The sequence below is a fragment of the Sus scrofa genome, chromosome 6, assembly GCF_054392235.1.
Source record: "Sus scrofa isolate SSC_HxYL_T2T_F1_AM1 chromosome 6, Sscrofa_HxYL_maternal_Yorkshire_Landrace_v2.0, whole genome shotgun sequence".
Taxonomy (NCBI): domain Eukaryota; kingdom Metazoa; phylum Chordata; class Mammalia; order Artiodactyla; family Suidae; genus Sus; species Sus scrofa.
This window is the reverse complement of record NC_139388.1, coordinates 105,702,491-105,722,775: the sequence shown is the minus strand read 5'-3', so window position 1 is coordinate 105,722,775 and position 20,285 is coordinate 105,702,491. Positions and strand designations below refer to the sequence as shown.

Genomic DNA, 20,285 nt, shown 5'->3' with positions numbered 1-20,285 from the left:
GGATGCATTTCTGGTTTGAAAATGGCCTCAATGCCCAGGCTCCAACAACCCAGCTTTTCTCCAGCTCGGTGGGGCTGTTTGTGATGGTGGTAATGTCAGCTGGGAGGTGTTGCTGACACCATTATTTCTTGAAAGAGACTGAAGGAGCTGGCATCTTTATGTTCAGAAAGCATCCCATTTTGTCATCTTGGTTCTTTGATGTTGCCAGGCATCACTGAACTGTGAGAAGCTGAGAGGAAATTCATATTCCACAGAAAATATACTTTGCTCAGTAAAGCAGGAACATGATATTGGCGTAGAACTTTCTGCTTTACAGAACTGGACCTGTGACGTGGCCAATAGAGAAAACCACCAGGAAGACTCTGCCAAGATATTTCATCCCACGACAAAACCCTTTCATTGCTTCCCTTATAATACAGGTCCTCCTGAGTTTCTTTGTCATTGAAAAAGACACTGATTTGGGAAACTGGGGCCAGGTTGCATGAGTTAAGTGATGCTAATGCAGTTACAGCATTGCCTTCACAGGCCTGATGAATTGCTGCCAGATTTTAATTGGAACCTACACACAAAAAAGACTTGTCTGATGCCTATAAATAACCACAACACAGCGGAAATGTAGCAGCTATAGAAATAGTTACAGCAAGTAAGAACTTCCTCTGGAAAGCTGCAAAGTCTTCTTTTCCTTTTTTCTTCTTTTCTCCTCACCCCTCATCAGCTCTTCCTGTTGCTTCCTTATACCTAGAATTCCCTCCTACTCTGTTTGCATCGCTGTCCCTGCACTATTTGCTCACTTCTGTTTTTCTTCCATACTGGGCTATGGTGTTATTTGCCTTGGGTTTTGAAAGGCCTGGTGCATGTGATTTAAAATTTCATTTTCATGAACACATTGGTTTAAGTCCTTCGGCTCTGTGGGCCAGGGCACACTTGCCATCACCAGACAGGTGTTTGCTACCCCCTCCCTCAGGGATTCGCTATGTCCCCAGGTGTCATTAACCTCAGCTGTGAGCCCTCAAAATCAAGGGTCACATCTGACCTTTGATAATAGATGTGTACTGCTAAAGCGGTTAAGATGTGCTTGTCAGAGGCCTCTTCTAATACTCTGGAGAACCTCAGAGCCACAGGCCTCTTGTAACACTTTGGAGAACCTCAGGGCCCAGTGCCAAGGAGAATACGCGGACTGAAAACCCTTTCGCATTGAAAGCTCTGCAGGCAGACTCGGACCCTCACCTTTAAACCAAGCCTGGGCTTCAGCTTTGAGTTCCTCGTTTTTTTCAAATGGTTAAGCACTCTACCCTGTGGCCAGTTGAGCCCATTTCACCAGAACCAGCATCCTGGGGGCTTGGTATGTTTGGTGGAATGAGACATGAATGTGTCCCGTCAGACAGGCGCATGACTTCCTTAGGTCTTTCCTGGGAAGATAAACATGACCAAAGGTGTGTATTGGACGGCAAGTCCATGGCAGGTGGACTCTGGTGTTTTTTCACCTGCATCAGCTCGGTTACACTGGATCTCTTTGTCTAGACTATACTGCTCTGTGTAATTGTGAGCTAGGATCGGCCAGAAGACCCGAAGTTAGCGGAAGGTGGAAGCGAAGCAGCCGTTGTTCCCTGGGAAGGGTAGACGAGGTTCCAGCAGATGCAGAGGTGCCAGGGGTCCATCTCACCTTTGCTCTCCTCCACCCTGTGTCCAGCTCTTCCTATCTGATGGCCACTTGGGACAGCAGCAGCTCCAGGCTCACCCCCAGATGCTTGGTGGTGGGCCTGCAAGGGAGGTGGGACCCAGGAGCCCTGCCTAATTCAGATGCTTTGCCAAACTAGATGAAGGACTTTTGAGTAGTGAGTGACTGAGAGTAGGGTGCCCGTTGCAAGAAACCCTGATAGTTGCTGATGATTGTAATGCCAGTCACAAGAGTTGGTATTTACTGATCACCAACTACATCCCAGACAGGGGATCTTACATCCCCTGTACCATTTGCTTCTCACGGAAGCCTTCTAGGGTAGGTCAGTTGTCCAGTTTTGCAGGTGAGAAAACTTGGGAGGTTAGCTCAGAGCTGAAGGCATGTTCTTCACAACTACGGTATGTGTATCACCTCTCCACCTGTCACACATTAAAATTACTTACTTACCTATCAGTCCCTGCCCCTTGAGTATGAGATTATAAGGTCAAGAAGTGCATCCTGGAGTTGCTGTTGTGGCACAGTGGATATGAATCCCACTAGTATGCATGAGGATGCAGGTTTGATCCCTGCCCTTGCTCAGTGGGTTGGGGATCCGGCCTTACCTTGAGCTGAATGTAGGTTGCAGACGTGGCTCGGATCCCCAGTTGCTGTGGCTGTGGTGTAGGCTGGTGGCTACAGCTCTGATTCAACCCCTAGCCTGGGAACTTACATGTGCCACAGGTGTGGCTCAGAAAGCCAAAAAAAAAAAAAAGTGCATCCTTTTCGTATTTTCGTTGTTAAACACAAGGTCTGAAAACTAGAAGGTCTGTGATAAATGTTTGCTGAGTAAGTGGGCAAATCAAAGGGATTGGGGGTGGGAGATGCGGTGGGCATGGCTACACCTGGTCAGGAAAAACAGGCAGTGACCCCGGCAACGGACTTTTGTTCACATCGTCAAGATGTGAGCCTAGCCATGTAAGAGAATCCAGAAAGAATAAAGAGTGGACTTATGCTGTTGCTGGGCATAGTCGTGATAGAAGGAGACCTGTATTATCTCGACTGCCTCACATCTTGACCAGGGGATGGGGGCAGCCGGGGGCGAAAAAGCATCTAAAGCCTTGAACCATTGCGGTTATTTTTATTTTAGGAAGCACATACATCTGCTCAACAGTAGGGGGAGCAAGATGCAGGGAGATCTAAAATTGTGGCTCACCAAACAAAACATGTGATGCTCTGAGTCACCTAGGGATAAAAGCATGAGAAAGTGATTTTTGCACAAAGCATCTGAATATGGGGTGTTGATATATTTTCAAGACCGACTCCTCTGTTTAAAACGTTTTTGGAATTGCTCACCAGAGCGCGAGCATTCTAGCACAAGACGGTTAGGGGAACATAGATCAAGGATCAGTGTAGGTGTTCAATAAGAATAAAACAGGATAGATCATTTTTAACATAAATCAAACGGTTCGTCCTTTAACAGTGCTAAAATTCTCACCACGTTTATGCCAATTAGACCCAGGCTTGGGCGCTTTATTGTGGACTATGGAAAACCATCCTTGACGTGAAAATTAATGATGCTATTTAAATGAACCGCCCAAGGCATAAAGTAGTGTGAGAAGATCAAATTTGCATTGCTCTTGCCGTGTTTTGCTTAGGATTATGTTCTGCCTTGAAATTCGAGGAGAAGTTCATAGACTGGTTCTAGGAAGAATAAACCAGAGAGAAGCAAGTTCACCTAGAGGGTATCCTCCCCACCAGTGACTGTTCATGGTGTTACACTCTGAATTCTTTGCACTCTCTCTGCAGCAAATTGTCCCTTAAAATAGGCCCAACTGGCATCAGAACAAACGCAAGCTCTTCCAAGATTATTTTGACCATCTCTGAATTTTCTAATGAGAGTCTAGGGTAAAAAAAAAAAAAAAAAAAAAAAAAAAAAAAAAAAAAAAAATCCTGTCTATTCAAACTAACTTAGTTGCATAATGAATGAGTCCCATTTTATTTTAATTTAATTATGCAAATTTGGCCTGAAATCAATTCTGGTGCCTGGAAAATTGACATTTGTTTGTTTTGTTTTACTTTCAGGGCTTTTTCCTAGTTTCATTAAGCCCACTTGGCAAGGCCCAGAGCTTCTTAGATATTCAGGTCTTCACTTAATGCTCATGATGTTGACTGTGGTTTGCGTAATGAGTATACAAACTACCTGATAGGAAATTGAAACATAATATACAAAGTGGCCATGAGACTCACAGATCCACTTCGCTACTATAAATATGAGTGCTTTTCTTCTAGGCATGGGCTATGACAGGATCCGAGGACACAGGAAGTAAGTTTGGGTATTTGGTGATTTTCTGAAGGTCGATCTGTGCCATAAGAACTGCTCTCTGCTCGAAGCAAGCATTTTCTTCCTTGTGTTCACAGACTTCAAGATAAAGCAGTAGTTGCAAAAATGACCTTGCTGCATGCTGCAGTGGGACCACTGGTGGACACCTCTGAGGTCTCCTTGTATTTGTCACTTCCAGGAGTCCTCCCACTGGATACTTCCATCGTGAATCCTAATTTTCCTCTTAGCATCCTGATCCCCAGTCTATAATTCCTGCCCAAGACCCAGATATCAACCTTGGGCACTCATATCAGTTTTAGGATATTTTGGTAAAAATGCTCCAAACTTGAAGAGGCCCTCTGTCTCATCTTCTCAGCCATCTCCCCTTCTTCTGCCTTGAAGATTGATTGCATGGATCACTTATAAATCAAAGGATACAATGACTGGATTATTCATTCTGAGGCCCGGTTTAATATTTTATCACTGTCTTTGTTCCATGAATTAAGCATGCTAAACAATATTGGGACAAGGAAAGGCATTTAGATATAGCTCTGCATTGCTGTTGAAGTTGATCTTCTTAATGTGGGTAAATGAAAGTAGAGATGAATGCGGCAAGACTGTGACACTGCTAAACCTCATCATTTTCAGGGGATGGAAAAGGCTTTGCTTTCAACCACCGGCTCCAGGGCTCAGCATCCCCAACAGCCTCTTAGAATTGGAACTTAACAATTTCCTTCTAAATGACTGTGGGAGCATGGCTAAATAATTATACATCTCAACCATTGTGTAAACTGGTTTAATTAACATTTTTTCAGGCATGTCACATTTATACAATCACCAAATAATTTTCTAAAATTATGCTGCAGTAGAAGTTGCCACACATCAACTTGGATTATTTTTACTCATGGCCCTAATCATGTCTGAAAGAAGTTTTTTTATATCATTTAAATTTTTTTTTTTTACTATTACTTGGTACTTTCATTGAAGATGATTCATCCATACAGGCTAGCCAGATGCTCTGTTCAATTTATTTGTAAGTGTTATGTTTAATTGTTGTTGACTTAATCAAAGCTGGCATTTTTTTTTCAAGCAGTTATAGCTTATTAAATTTCTTTTTCATTCACTTTGTAATAAAATAAATCTTGGAAAACATGGCCCCTAAATTTAAACTTAGAATATATCATAAAAATAAAAGACAGTTTTAGGTCCAAAATCCATGGGATTAAGAAAGGAGAAGGTTGCAAACATGCACTTTGTGTTTAAGTATTTGGGCAGCATGTGTTTCAAGAAGATGTCATTCAATTTACTCTCTATTTGAGAAGATATTTAAAAAACTGGGCACAATTACTATATTTTAGTAAAGTACTTAGATTATTCTTTGGGCTTCTTTAAGCCTATGATGATTATTGTTATATAAGTTATTATTATTATGACTATTATTATAAATGCATTCATTTTTTTTTCTTAAATAGCAATCCCAAGCAAGACCAATAAATCAAGAAATGTTCTGAGGCATAAGGCTGAAGTGAGACTAGGAATGCAGATGGAAGGAATTGTACAATCTAACGTCAAGCACTGAAGTCATATTTTGTGCTCCAAACACAATGAATGGAGTGATTATATAAGCAGAAGGATTAGCATTTAAGTCACCAAACTAGTCTTTTGAATTTTCTTGTTCTATCAAGAATTCCCTTTTCTTCCTGACATCATTTATCATGCCATATTAGCTATAGCATCTTATTTTACCAGTCTTTCCACATTTTAAATCTCTCACCAATGGAAAGATGTACTTAGCAGCTCTGATAATAAAACTGGAATCAAGAATATCTGTTGAACTTGCGCTATAATGGAAAGCGCTTTTGCAAAATTCTCACTTTCATGGATTAGAAAACAAATATACACATATTTTATGTCTCTCCCTTGACTGTTTATGCACTGAAAGATTTTGAAGTAATCAAAATGTGTGACATTCAAAAAGACTAATGCTATTTTTTTTTTACTTTATTTGAATACTTGTACTGAAAAAAGTAAAGTTTTTTTCCTGTCTTTTAGTTTGCAGTTTTGTGTGTAAATGAAGTTTTTAGGCTACATTTATACAGTGCCATTATCCCGGCCGAAACCTGCAATGACTGGCTACCTAGACATTTATGAGCATAAAGAATACTCAGAATAGAATACTCATAAAGAATACTTACCTCGGTCTTAATTGCAACAGAACAACCAGGCCTTAAATACTCTTTCCTTTTGCCATGAACATGGATGTGAAAAAAAAAAGAATGCGTTGCTTTACTAACAAAGATAAATTATTTTTGCTCTGCTATAAATGGTGTTGCAAATTAATGTAGAAATATACTCAGTTATCCCATCTAGATTCTGCAAAAATGTCCTGAGGCCTTGATATAATAGCCTTGAGGTCATGCTGTTTCTGATCCTCAAAGCCCATGATCCACAGCACGATCCCCCCTGCTGGAAACACACCAGGTGTGTTCCCTACCTGGTCCCATGACTTTATAGCACACCCGGAGAAGTGATTTCCAGAACTCGAACATTTAAAGTAAATGGTAATTTTAAAGCAATCTGTGAGTCAGCAAAAATAGTTCTTGCTCATAAAGACATCTTGGGTCCGAGGAGAATATGCTTAGTTTCATGTACTGATGCTTCACATGTAGGAAGTCCTCCTGGTCAAGGTCAGTTGTAAATGGGGATAGTTAAGTATCTGATAGTAGAGAACATATATTTTGAGTACTTGAATGCCCGGATCATTTTAATCTGGATTCCAAAAATGCCTCTGCCACTTGTAAAAGGAGAAATCAATCCATCTATACGTCTATCTGTCTATTTCCCATAGATACATAGTTTTATGGTTGTTTGGGGGGTTTTGTTGTGGTTTTTTGGGCCACATCTGAGGCACATGAAGTTCCCAGGCCAGGGATGGAACCCGTGCCACAGCAGCGACAACACCGGATCCTTAACCTCCTGAGCCACTGGGAAACTCGCTTTTTTGGGGGTTTTTTAAAACAAACACCTCACTCTGTCTGCCATGGTGGGGTTATTCAGGAAGAGACGTATTGTGTTATGGCATGTTGTGATGATCCAGCTTGTTAAATTGTGTTTTTCTTCCATGCTGGTTCCCCTCAGGCTGCTTAGCCCGTTGGACCCACCTTTCTCACTTTTTTTTTTTTTTTTTTTTTTACCCAGCTGACATTTTCTTCATTTCTTAAGATTCAGCCACATAACTCTCATAATTCTCATAATTCTTACTCTGTATTGAAATGATTGGTTCTGTGCCTCTATCAATAACACCACTGCAAAGCCCATGGTCTGGGATTCTGTGTGCTTTGTAGCTGAATCCCCCCTCACCTTGCACAGTGCCTACCTGCCACCTGGTTAAAACGGGCAGTTAAAAATCTGAATTGATCTGAAAATGAATTAAGTATTTTACCCAAAGGACAGCAGCTTCAGCTAAACCTGTTTATTCCTAAGGGTGAAGTTATTTTCTTTTAAGCCTTAAGCTGTATTAAATGGAGTGAGGCTATTGTCACATAAAACAAAGCAATAGCCAAAGTCCTGCCCTGAGACAAAGTATTTTTTTGGCTTGTTTTGCTTTCATTGAACCCCTTATAATAACTTATGTACTTTCTCCCTTTGAAATGATAGGCATAGTTTAGAGGTATTTGAGTTTCTCAACATTCTTTGGGAGTTCCCGTTGTGGCTCAGTGGGTTAAGAACCTGAGTAGTATCCATGAAGATGTGAGTTGCATCCCTGGCCTCACTTAGTGGGTTAAGGGTCCAGCCTTGTTGCAAGCTGCAGTGTAGGTCGAACATGTGGCTTGGATCTCATGTTGCCATGGCCCTGGTGTAGGCTGGCAGCTCTGATTCCACCCCTAGCCTGGGAATTTGCATATGCTGCAAGTGCTGCCCTAAGAAGAAAAAAAAAATGAAATTCTTTGTAAATTGGCCAGTAGATTTCTCTTCTCCCATTTTTAACTTACTAGATGTTCAGGAGTTCCTAGTATCAGGTGGGTTAGTGCCAATAATGCAACGTTATGTTTAATTTCTAAAATATTAGAAAATGTACAAATCAGTGCTCAGCCATGCATTTGCTAAAGTACTATTTTCTAGGGAATCAAAGTTACCCCAATGTTTCATTTTAAGATGCTTGTCTGCAGGCAAATGATCTGCAAAAGGGTAACCAAGTGCTCATTTGTAAAACAAAAAGCTTTTCTGCCTTTCTCTTTTGGCAGGATTCGGTCTCATCCACATTTGGGCCTACCCCCTTCTTTCCTCCATTGCGACTGGTGGTTGATCTTCTCACCCTGAGCAGGACTGCGTCACAGCCTGGGATCAGAACCACAGGTAAAGTGGCACAGGTGATGTAGCAGGCTCGATGCTGCAGGTGAATCTGCTTAAGCTTTTTCAGTCCTTTGACGGCAACATCATGAGCAGAAAAAAGAAATTGCTATTTTAGTGATGGACCAGCCCTACATCGTGTTGGTCACACAGGGCCATCTCACAGGCTGGTGCAGTTGATGGGCGAGGTCTGGGAGCCAGCTGAAACTTGAATGGGTACGTTTGAGAAGTTGGAAAGGGAAGGAACTTGGCTCAGGGATGCAGACTAAATTCCCAGGATGGGGGTCATCTGCAATTCCTTCTGTGATCATGCCCAGAGGGACCTCCCCGCCCCCCCCTCGCCCTCCCACCGCCTGCCCCTTTTTGCTATCATCGAGAAATGGACAGCACACACAATATAAGCTGCTCCCCTCGTCTTTGGAGGCAGCAGGTGGCTGTTTGACTATCGTTGTTAGTGCAATTGGACTCCCCAATCTGTGGTGCCTTAAAATATATAATTTTCATATCCATTTAAGGAAGTCATTCCTTTTGAACACCTAAAAGATGATTTCCCCAGAGAGAGAGAGGGTGGAGGAGGGAGCCTTAGAATGTGTTTCCGAGTTTGTCCTTCAAAAATTTAGTCTAAGTATGCACCCAATGATTTTCAGTCCGAAATAGGTAAATAAATAAAACAATGGTCACCAATGATTTTTAGTCCTAAATAAAATAAATGAATAATACAATGGTCTGGGTCCAGAGAAAAAAGACTCCACAAAGATCAATCCTGTTCTTTATGTGACTGTAAAATGTGATATATAGATATAGATAGATACAGAAAGATAATATCTTGACAAAAATACTATTCTGATAAAAATACAAATTCATATACTTAGTTTGTTCTGATTTAGTGTCTTTGGCAGGGTTTGCTTTTTTTTTAAGTTCTCTAACTCAAAAAAATTTTTTTTTCAAAATGCATCTTTTAAAAAGCACAGAAAATGACTAAAGAAAAGCTTGTATAGAAAAAACTTTTGTGGAGACAGTTTAAAAGCCCACTGCTCTCGTAGACAGGGGCTGGGATCTGGGGGATCAGGGTGGCTAGCCTGGTCTTTCTGATGCAACCAGCCTCATAAAAAACATGGAAGAAATGGAATAATCATGGCCAAGTGCAGCAAAGTAAGCCGTTTGTGTCTTCATTCTTTGTTGTATGATGCCGGGACCATGAGAAACATGCATCCAGCTCTTCTTCTTGTTCTGGTGGGCTAATAGGGGCCTTGTAGGAGTCTCAGTCCTTACTTTTCATGTTCTTTTTTCTAATATACCCAAATTATAGAGACTTTTCAGTACAGTAAGTTTGTGGTTGTCCCTAACAACTGAGAAGTAAATTTAGCCTACTAATTGCTTTTCTCTATTTTGCCTTAATAATAGTAGTTAACATGTACCGAAGGTTTATCTGTGCCAGTAGTGGTTCTAAGTTCGTTAAGTATATTAGTTTATGTAGCCCTCATTTAAATCATGAATTCCATGAGTCAGATGCTCTTTCTTATCTCCAGGTAATGGATGTGAAAACCCAGGTATGGTGTTTCAAAACCCCTTCAAATCGACTTGCTATGTTGCCTTACACTCTAGATTTTAAAGCTAATGTGATCCTGTTAATAAAAAGGAGGGCCATATAAAATGATTCTATTTAGCAGTTGATTTTTTTTTTTTTTTTTTTTTTTTTTTTTTTGGCCATGCCCACAACATGTAGAAGTTCTTGGGCCAGGGATGGAACCCGAGCCACAGCAGTGACAACACTGGATCCTTAAACCACGAGATCACCAGGGAACTCTTGGTTAATTTTAAGTAAAATTGTTAAACTTTTGATAACATCCTCTCTGTGCCAAGCTTGTTGTAAGCACTCTATACAGGTGTGAATTCGCTTAATCTTTGCATCAGTCCCATGGGGCAGGTGTCATTATTATTCCCATTGTATAGGAAAGGAAATCGAGACACAGAGACATAGAGTAGCTTGTCCATGGTCACCCAATTAGTATGATAGAAATTCAGATGTGGGGCAATGCAGATGCCAGTTAGTGCAATTATTTTAACATTCTAGTCCTGCCACTGCTATTTGCCTTCTAACAAATTATTCCGTCTTTCTAATTCTTAGTGACCTCATGTATCAATAAAGGAGGGGGGGGCTGATTCCATGATCTAAGTTCACTTCAGCAAACCCTGCAAAGTCACAAAGCATATGACCTTAATTAGATCTGTCTGAAGACCTAAGGGCACACTCCAGCCTTGAACTGGCTGAGCCTTCTAACACGTCTCTGGACATCCCGAAGAAGAGTTTCTGGAAGGGAATGAAGCTGGATGCTAAAAATGTAGGATATCCATTGACGACATCCAGAAATGCCAGCTTCACCTCAGCATCTTTGTAGAGGTACAGCTAATCCTGAACGCTCTGTGTAAATCCTGGCTCCACCATTCAACAGCTGTGTAACCTGGGTGAGACCTCTCCACCATCCTGACCTCAGTGTCTTTCTCTCTAAAGTGGGGATAATAATAACACTACCTGGAGAGAGTTGAGTGAGCAGCAGTGGGGATGATTTGTCCAGTGCATGCGGAACAGAACATGGTCCAGAGTAAGAAGTAGGGAACAGGGAGCATTATTACTGCAGAAGAGCCCTGCTTCCATGAAAGGGAAGGATTGTGGAGTTCTCATTGTGGCTTAGTGGTAACAAACCTGACTAGTACCCATGAGGATGCAGGTTCAATCCCAGGCCCTGCTCAGTGGGTTAAGGATCCGGTGTTGCCATGAGCTGTGGCGTAGGTCGCAGATGCAGCTCAGATCCCCAGTTGCCATGGCTTGACCTGACCCCTAGCCTGGGAACTTGCATATGCTGCATGTTTGCCCTTAATAAAAAAAGGCGGGGTGGGGGGAAGGATTGTGAATTGCTTTGGTCATGGTTGCGGAAGATTCCTTCTGAGGTCTGATGAAAGCCCAGCTCTTCCCAAGATCTGGAAAACTGGGCTCATCCTTTATCTTCAGGTTAAAAAAAAATCCAGTTTAATTGCTCCGTGGTTAAGATAAATGTGACTTGATACTGAGCTAAATGAATGTGCTGAAGTTACTTAATTTCAGAGGGCCTGTGTTCAGGAAATCAATGAGTTTTTGAATTTTTTTATTTAATCTGATTAACATAAGGAGGCAATCTGTTAAGTTGATTAACTTAACAGTTGGTGGGACTGAATTGTCTAAAGTTTGTAAGATATAAGTATTCTGCCCATTCCTCTCTAGTTAAACTAAGAGGCGGTGGCTTTATATTTTGCTAAATGTCTTACAGTGCATTTTCCGAGGTCTGCAAACAGCATTTAGAGCACTAGGGCCTGCTTTTTCTTTTTAAACAACTCATCAAATTCTCTGTCAGTATCTAAATCACTCAGTATGTACGGGAATGGAGAAGAAAAACTGGAAATTCTAAAATACGTATGTGTGATAAAACAGTTGAGACTGGTGAAATTTAACACTACCTGGACATAGGATTATGTTTGTCACTCTTACGAGTGGCAACTCACTTTTGCTCTATGCAAGAGTCAAATGAATTAATCCACAGCTTTAAAGTGTGTTATTACCTTAATGCAGATTCAATCTGAGAATAAACGAGGTCCTTTAAAAACTGATTACACAATGTTGGGCTAAATGGTAGTTATGAAGTAGTATATTTACCTGGCCAAGCTGTATGTACAAATACTGTATGATTATATCCAGGACAAAAACAAAAACAAAAACAAAAACAAAAAAAAAACACCCTGAAATGAAGCAAAGCTTTCAGAGCTGAAGGCAATCATAAAGATTATTTCATCCGCCCAAGGCCCAGAGGGATTAAGTGATTTGCCTCCATTTATGCAGACTGTAAGTGGATATTGCAGATTTTAGCCCAGGCTTTCTTGAACTCAGGTGGAGGGAAAGCCCAGGGTTCTAAGGCACGCATCCAGGTAATATGATAATAATAATAATTATGATAACCACTGTATTTGAGTATCGCTCTAAACGACTTGGCTCTGCTGGTATAACCCCTTGTTCTGCCCCTCACAGCTCTATGAGGTATGTCTAGCTATAGACTTGACCACTGAGATTCAGCATCTGTGACTTGTTCTAGGTCACAGATGCCAAAAGCGGGGGCTGGGAGGGGGGTTCCAGTGTCACCCCTGAATCAGCCCTTTTTCTACTGGACCCACTGCTTCACCCATGGAGATGAGCATGGCCGTATCTCTGACTGACTTTCCCTTGAAAATCAGTATTTTAACCTCCTGCAATGATAGCCTCAGCTGTGTATGGAACAGCCAAACATAGTACATTCCCAAGATGTTCAGCTCATACTCCAGGGAAGAGGGCTTCAGAAGGGTCCACTAGTTACTGCATTTGTCTAATGGTCTTGGAAATGAATGAATTGACTTTGAATACAATTAAGTGTAAAAGATCCACCACATTACTGAAACATTACCTGTTAGCCTAGGCAGGCCAGGGATTCAAGATCATGAACTTAAAAGCAAAAACCAAAGCGTCGACTCCAAGAAGATGAAAATGAAATATTAAACCTGGTGCTCTGTAAATTAATATGTAGAGGTAAACAAGACTACTGCAGAAAATTACTGTTTAATGTTTCATTCCATTTGAAAGAAAAACTCCCCAATGTTCAATTCTACCCTCTATTTAAAAGTTAAAAATATGCTGGAAATTGATTGAGGATGGTGCTGAGCACCTCCAGGGAAGGCAGCTAGAATCACAGTAGCCGTGCGATAGCAAAATATTTTAGATTTACCAGCTGAACTGTTCAATGTTTTACATGTGTTAGAAGTATTAGTTTCAAGGCAAAATGAGGCAATGTTATGTGTAACTGTTTGTTTGGAAACCTCTTTTATTAGAAAAAGATTTTTCATATTAATGCTATTTTCAATACAGGTGTGATAATACTCCATGAAGTATCGTGTACTTGATACAGTGAATTTAGGAGTAACAGTCCATCTAGAGGCTGGCCCCCTCGGTCTCCATTAGGTACTCTCATAGCAAAATGTAAATACCCTTTTAAAAAATAAAGAGGCCTTTGGGCAGTCGGATGAGCAGAGTGGGGGTAGGGTAAGGAAAATGCTCTTTCCGGACAAACTCATGCTTTTGGCTTTGACTTCATATAGTAATATCAGTTCTCAGAGAACCGAGACAAACCCTTCTATGCTTTGCAAAAGCATAGGAGGAAAAAAGCTTGTCATTCACAAGCAGCTATGGACGAAACTAGCGGCAGAATACAGGTTGGGGCAACTAGGGATCCAAAAAAAAAGTTGGAGTAAAGTGCACAGTTACTGTCAAAAATATATTATTTTGATCCTAAGAAAATTAAGAGAATTTTATCTAATGAACTAGATTGCTGACCTTTTAATACATTTGGTTTCAGAGAACATACAATCACCATCGGACATATAAGACTAGTTTGCTTTTTTTTAAAAAAAAAAATTGCTTGGAGTTATCTACAGGAATCTCATGAACGCAATTCAAGGCAAACGTTCTGCAGCTCTTTGGGTAGTGAACGATTGATTTCCTCGGGTAAACCCACCAGGACATAGGGAACTGTTAAGTTCACTGCTTCGAGCGGGCCTTTCCCCTGTCTTCTCACTCTTTCCCTTCTGCTCCCTCTTTCCCTAAATGCCAGTACTTTCCAGTTCTCCGTCCTCGACCCCAGTGGCGTGAGACCGGGAAATCATGAAGAGTTTCTCCTTGTTTGTAAAGTGCCTCTGCCCGGGCTGGGGGGCCTCGGCCGCGGGGGGTTCCCGGCTGGGATCCTCCGGGGGGCTCTCCTCCGCACCCGGGGCGGTGGCGGCCTCACCGGCTGGACTGTCACCGGCTACCGTGTACACGACCGACTCCAGGGAGGTGCCGGCCTCCCGCAGGGGGGTGTAGCCCTTATTGCTGCAGGATGGCCCATCCGACTGGGAGCTCGGCGAGTCCAGGCCGGCGGGCGGCGAGCGCTCCCGCCGCGGAGAGGGCGAGGGGGAGGCGGCTTGGGCAGGAAGGCTCAGGTCTAGGTCCGCGCTGCGCGAGGTGGGCGGAGGCTCGGGGGACCGAGGCGCCCGGTAGTCCGGGAGCCCGCTGGTGCTGCGGCGCCGCAGGGCCGCGTACCTGCCGGTCCTGGGCAGGCGGCCGCCCTGCCCCCTGGTGGTGCGCGCGGCCGCCGCTCCCCCGGGCTCCTCCGGCTCGGGGGGCGCCCGGCGCGCGCCGCCCGGGGCGCAGCGGAGGTCGGTCAAGCTCAGGTCGAGCTCGCCCCGCGGGATCTCCCGGGAGCCGCGCTCCCCGGGCGGCCGCTGCCAGCCGCAGCTCGCGCCCTCCGCGTCCCCATCCCCGTCGCGCTCCCCGGGTAGGGGCAGCAGCGCGAAGGCGCTCAACGAAGAGCCCACGAGGGAGCTGGCGGTGCTCTGGCGTCCCCAGCTCCCGGGGGGGCTGCAGGGCGCCGGGCTGCTGCTGCTGCTGGCGGCCGCGGTGGCGGCAGCGGCGGTCTCCGCGGCAGCGGTCCGGCGACGGCCGGCCACGCCCGAGCGCTCGCGGTAGATGCTGTACACGGCCTCCGCCAGGCTCGGGGGCTCCCGCGGGCAGCGCGGGGAGGAGGCCAGGTCCGGCGGGGACGCGGCGCCCCGGGCCCCACCTCCCCCTCCCAGCGCCGCGGGGTGGGGCCACGCGCCCCTGGCCAGCAAGGCCGCCGCCCCGAAGGCGTCCCCGGCAGCTCCGCAGCCTCCGGGCTTCAGCTCCAGGCCCCGCGACTGCACGTAGCCGAGGAAGCCATTGAGCGGCGCGGCCCCGGGGGGCGCCGAGGCGGGGGCAGAGGACGAAGAGGAGGCGGCGGCGGCCGCGGCGGCGGCCGCGGCTGCAGCCAGGTCTTTGGCGCGGAGGCTGTGCACGTCGATGACGGTGGAGTAGAGGTCCCGCAGGTTGATGATCTTGGTCTTCTTGTCCCGATTCTCATGGAGCACAGCGTTGGCGCAGATGAAGAGGAAGATGCCGATGCCCATGATGAGGGGCCCGAAGACCTTGAGCTTGTCAGAGTGCAGGTAGCCGGAGAAGACTCGGAAGAAGAAACCCACAGACGTGGAGGAGGACGAAGAAGGGGCGGGGGACCGCGCTGGAGGCGTGCTCCTGGACGCGCCCACCGAACTGGAGTTGACGCCCTCCGGAGTCCCCAGGTGGTTCCCGGACTGTTTTTTGCTGCCACTGCTGCTTCTGTTGGTCATCGTGGGGACGCGGTGGCCGCTGCCCGTGGGTGGCAGCTGCTTAACCCCGTCCTTATTGGCCCCGTTGGCCTTGGGCCAGTAGCCCACCACCGCCATGGCTATGCCCACCAGCAGCACCAGAATACCACAGAGGGCAATGAGCCCGGAGATGGAGCACAGCTTCAGCTTGCCTTTCACCACCACCACGTCGTTCTTGCGCCTCTTCTTGGCTTTCCGCTTGCGTTTGGGGACCTGGCTCGGGGGGCGGAGGGGATCTTGCTTTCTGGCGGAAATCCTCAACAGGCCGCCCGTGGCGATCATGGCGAGCGGGTGGAGTGCGGGGCTAGCCCCTGTGGAGGCCTGTGCGGGGTGGGGGGGGGCACCGGCTGCCCACTAGCTGCTCTGCCACCTCCTCCTGCTGCAAAGCAGAGGAAGACAGTGAGAGGGTATAGGCTTGGCTGCAGCAACATCCCACGCGCTGCCATTGTCCCGCTCCCGGATACCAGCTCGTGTGCGCCCCCCTCCCCCCTCCATTACCCGCTAACCCGAGTGCGGTACGTGGGGGCCAAGGGGTGCGGTAAATGGCTTAGGGAAGAGTCATTGTTGTAATAATAAATACTGTTGCAGTAATTCATAGGAGATGATAAAACACTTTGAGAAAACGCCTTGCTGCCTGCCTGCTCTCCCCCCATCCCCCACACACGTTGTAGGTAATGCGCCAGCATAGCTCACTTAAAACCCTCCTGGCTGGCAGCCAACAGAGTTGTGACCATTAGTAAAAACTGCATGTGGGGACTCAAAGTAGTGGGTGAGGGCTTTCCCAGGGGAGCTGCCAAGTCTCTTAACTGAGCAGAGGGATCTGTCAGCGTGGGGTCCAAACTCCCTAAAACAGGCACAAAAGTTACCATTTTATAAAGACAAAAGGAAATCATTCCCCTGGGTGGAAAGTAAAAGTCACATCCTGGCAGCCGGCTTATTTACCCGAGGTAATTAACATGGAGTTCAAGGCTGGGAGAACACCACAGAGAGAGGTCAGTACTGTGGCAGTGGAACTCCCTCCACCAACTTGTCCCCAGGCTCTCGCTGTTCTTACAGCTCAAGGCAGGCAGATCCCTCTCACAGCCGGTTCCTCATTTCTTTTCTGCAACATCTGGACAGCTTCTTGGGGTGGAATATTTAGTTTTAGGTAACTGGTTATGTAACTGCGCTCTTCCTTCTGGCGTCCTCGCCTCAGAGGAACTCCCTTAAAGGTGTCATGTGCTAGATCTCAGCAGGGAATCTGAGAGGTCCCCTAGAATCTCCAAGAGAAAGTCCCCCCCCCCCCTCAGGTGGGGAAATTAACAGTCTTAAAAGAAAAAAGCAGAACTCTGCCATGATGGCCTCTGACCCCTTATTAATGTGCTAGCATCTCTCTAAAGAATCCGAGTATTTGCATAAGTAGGCAATTAACTAGGTACAGCAGTGTACATAATAATGATGATTTGTAGAATGACATTTCCCCAAGTGAGAGCTGTTTTCATCTTTGTCTCATGAGGTCATTTTTAGGAAAGGAGGGTGGCAAGAATGCATAGACTATCCTATAGGAAGTTTAGTTGTTTATAAGAAAGTCTTGGTAGGTAAAAATGCACAGCTGCATCTCTGTGGATGTCTGTTAGCTTCTAAAAATTTCAATCCTGCTGGATCCCCAGAGTAAAACATTTTCTGTTCCACTGGTTGTGTTCCCTCCTATAATGGAGATGCTAAAAGTAAGGGCATTGTATGAGTTTGAAAGGCTTAGATATCACTCACAAGCCTTTGGGTAGTTTATCTTTTATAGAATAATTCATGTTTTGGAATAAATTACCCTTTGAAAATGTGGGATTACTTAGGTAGAATTTTGCTTTTGATTGGTGCCTGGTGAAGAGCTTTGGCCCGTGATTCCCTCCATTATACAGGCAGCATCATTTCTCCACTGGTGGAAAAGAAAATGGTAATCAGCTATTAAAGATATTTGCAAATCAGTATCTCCTTGGAACTTAGTTGGCTTTGAGTAGAGAGAAATGCTAGGTAGGTTAGAGAGGGGTTAGAGAGAATACATCTATAAACCTTTTTAATTTGGATTTAAGAAGGTACTGCAGCAGTAAGTACAGATTGAAAAAATAAGAGTAGTTTACTGTCCATTTTCATGCCATCATAAACACATTTATTATGTAGTTGTAACATAGAGACTGCTGGTTTAAGTGATCCCTAGACTCCAGCATCTTTAATGTAATAATCTGGAGATCTGTGATTATTTTAAGAAGGATATAGGAGCCAGACATTTTAGAAGCAAACCCAGCCCCAGTTGGCAGGGTGGCTCTCCTGGAGGACAGAAGGGCTAACATTTTGTTGGGCATTGACACTGATGCTGAACGTCTTGAGGGAAGAAGGTACACATATGTATTTCCCTTCATCAGGCAGCTTTGGCTCTGGGTAGAATGTGAGGAAGATCAGAATGGATTTCAGCAATCGTTTACAGAAGATCTTTAAAATTAGTTTAATAGCTGGTAATTAACTCCCTAGTTCATTATTCCTTCAGCCCTGTTGAAGTCTGAACTCCTTTGTAATGTATCTCCATCGGATGTGAAATGCCGACAAAGGTCAGATGGCAAGGAAGACCCACCTCTGAGGTTTTCTTCATACATAATGAAGGAAAACAAACTTGGCATTCGAGGTTGGCTGCCCTAGCAATTTACTGCCTGGTGCTGGTCTTTCGGTGGTTAAGGAATGGAGGATGGGGGAAGCAAAGGAGGGATGTCTAAAAATACAACTGCTTCCAAGAGACATTCAAGTTCTCGGCTCATGATGGATTAAGCCCCACTCGGCGTCTGAGGCTCAGCGCCCACTGGCTGGGAGTGCCCTGCCCTGCCGGGACTCCACCCTGGTCCTGCACCCCTGGCCCCCTCCTTTGGTAGGGCAGCGAGCCCCCTGCCCTTCTTTTAGGTCTGCTTATTTATGTTGGAGTCACATGAGTGCAGCAGCTGGGAGTCCGCCTCTGGAAAGAAGACAGGCTGGAGCGAAGTGAGGGCAATCCTGAACTCGCTTTTATCTGGGCAGCGCATGCTGTGTGGCCCGCCCAGGAAAATGACTCTCCCGATCACCCGCCCCGGGGACCCGGGCACATGCAGGAGGGCTGGGGAGGGGCCGCTCGGGGACCGGGGACAGACAGAATTGATCAAAATGGCAGCACTGGAAGCAAACAATATCGCTCACTTACCCGGAAAGACTGGGGCAGCTCGGGGCCGGCGAACGGGCGCTCAGGCGACACAAAGGAACCATGGAGAAACTTTTTCAGCCCGAGCCGACGGCAGAGCGCAGGGACAGCGCCTCGGGGCCCTCCATCTGAGCGCGGATCAGCAGCCCAGCGGGGGCGAGCGCCCGCCCCGGGTTCGCAGCCCCCTCCGGTGCCGGGGCGGGAGCCATTTCCAAGAGTTTCCAAGAAGTGTCAGGTCCTCCGCATCCCTCATACTGCCTGGAGCCGCTCTCCCCGCCGCCGCGGCCCCTGCCCCTTGCCTTGTCCTCCCGCGTCGCTCCCGGCCGGCCCAGCGCCTCTTTGTGTGGCTGCGGCGCGCCGGGCTCCACCGGGTGGAGTTGAGCCCGCGGCGGCGGCGGCGGCGGCGGCGGCGGCTGCACGCGCGGCTCGGGGCGGCCGGACCCGCGGCTGTTGCTAAGAGACCGGAGCCATGACACAGGGAAATTGCTGCAGGATGGCAGTCGGTACCCGGCCCGACTCAGCTGCTCAGGGGCGCACCCGCCCCCCGCCCCATCCCCCGCCTCCTCCCCCCCCTCCGCCCGGCCGTCTCCCTACCCCCCCGCCCCGGCTCCCCCCACTTCCTCTCCAGCGCGCGCGCGTCCCTTCGGAAGAACCGCTCCCCCGAGGACCAAGAGGCTCAAGGGGAGGCGGAGGAGGGGGCTGGAGCCGGGCCGGGGGCGAGAGCCGGGAGGGCAGGGCGCGGGGCTGCCCGGGCCTCGGCCTTCCCGCCCCCCGGGCGCCTCGGGACCGCCGCCTGCCCCGGCCGGGAGCTTTGTTCTTTCTCCCCAACTACCTGTCTGAGCAGCGGGCCGGAGGGGGCCGAAGGAAAGGGCCCCCGCTCCGGGAGGGGCTCCCCATCAGCATCCGAGGGGCGCGCTCGGGGAGAATGGGGTAGCGCCGCGCCTCCCTGTCTGCCTCCCTCCCTGCCTTTCCTCTTCTGTCTTCTCTTTTGTTGCCTCTACTCTTGGACACGACACAGCCTTTGCTGTACCCCCTCCCACTTGGGAGTTTGCAGTGTGGACGCACAGCGAACACAGTAAGTTGTCCCCCGGCGAACTCCGCGGACCCAGTGGAGCCGCCCCCGCCAAGCTGCGCGCCCCGCGGGGCCGGTGGAACCGCTGTCAGCTGTCCTCGAGCTCCAGCCACGCTGGGCTTTGTGGCCGGCCTCCCGGGACCAAGGAGGCTCCCCCAGACGCGGGCAGCTGGGACTCATCCGAGATTAGAATCAGCTCCGAGGCTTATTCCTTGGCAGCCCCTTCTGCTCGGACCCGTGCGGTAATCAGTAAGCATTAAAAGGAAAACTATTAATTCTCCAGGAATCAGGGCTAAAATCAAAGGGGGGAGGTGGGGGTAGGGAGGCTGTCCAAACTCTCTACGTCATTTTTTAAAAGCGAGAGGGAGAGAGAAATCCTGGTTCCCAGCTCATCCCTGCCCTCTCAACTGTAAAGTAAAAATGACAGGGAAAAGAGAAT

The 20,285-nt window shown here is 46.9% G+C and overlaps 1 protein-coding gene and 1 long non-coding RNA gene across 8 annotated transcripts in view; one reads left to right on the top strand and one right to left on the bottom strand.

Moving 5' to 3' along the window:
• LOC102164613 (uncharacterized) overlaps positions 1-20,285 on the top strand; it is a 139,319-nt gene that overhangs the window by 37,431 nt on the left and 81,603 nt on the right. For 3 of the 7 annotated variants that reach the window (XR_014807659.1, XR_014807658.1, XR_014807657.1), the window contains exon 2: positions 8,222-8,333. This is a non-coding gene — a long non-coding RNA (uncharacterized LOC102164613). Of the gene's footprint in view, positions 1-8,221; positions 8,334-15,307; positions 18,416-19,438; positions 20,096-20,285 lie in introns of those variants that run through there. The other 4 variants (XR_014807660.1, XR_002345027.2, XR_014807656.1 and 1 more) reach the window with 4 other exon arrangements.
• Positions 13,188-19,764, bottom strand: TMEM200C (transmembrane protein 200C). The gene is made up of 3 exons (XM_021096085.2): positions 19,607-19,764; positions 18,778-19,227; positions 13,188-15,960 (listed from the first exon to the last, which is right to left on the bottom strand). The coding sequence occupies exon 3, from the start codon at positions 15,861-15,863 to the stop codon at positions 13,983-13,985; it is 1,881 nt and encodes a 626-aa protein (XP_020951744.2). The 5' UTR covers positions 15,864-15,960; positions 18,778-19,227; positions 19,607-19,764; the 3' UTR covers positions 13,188-13,982.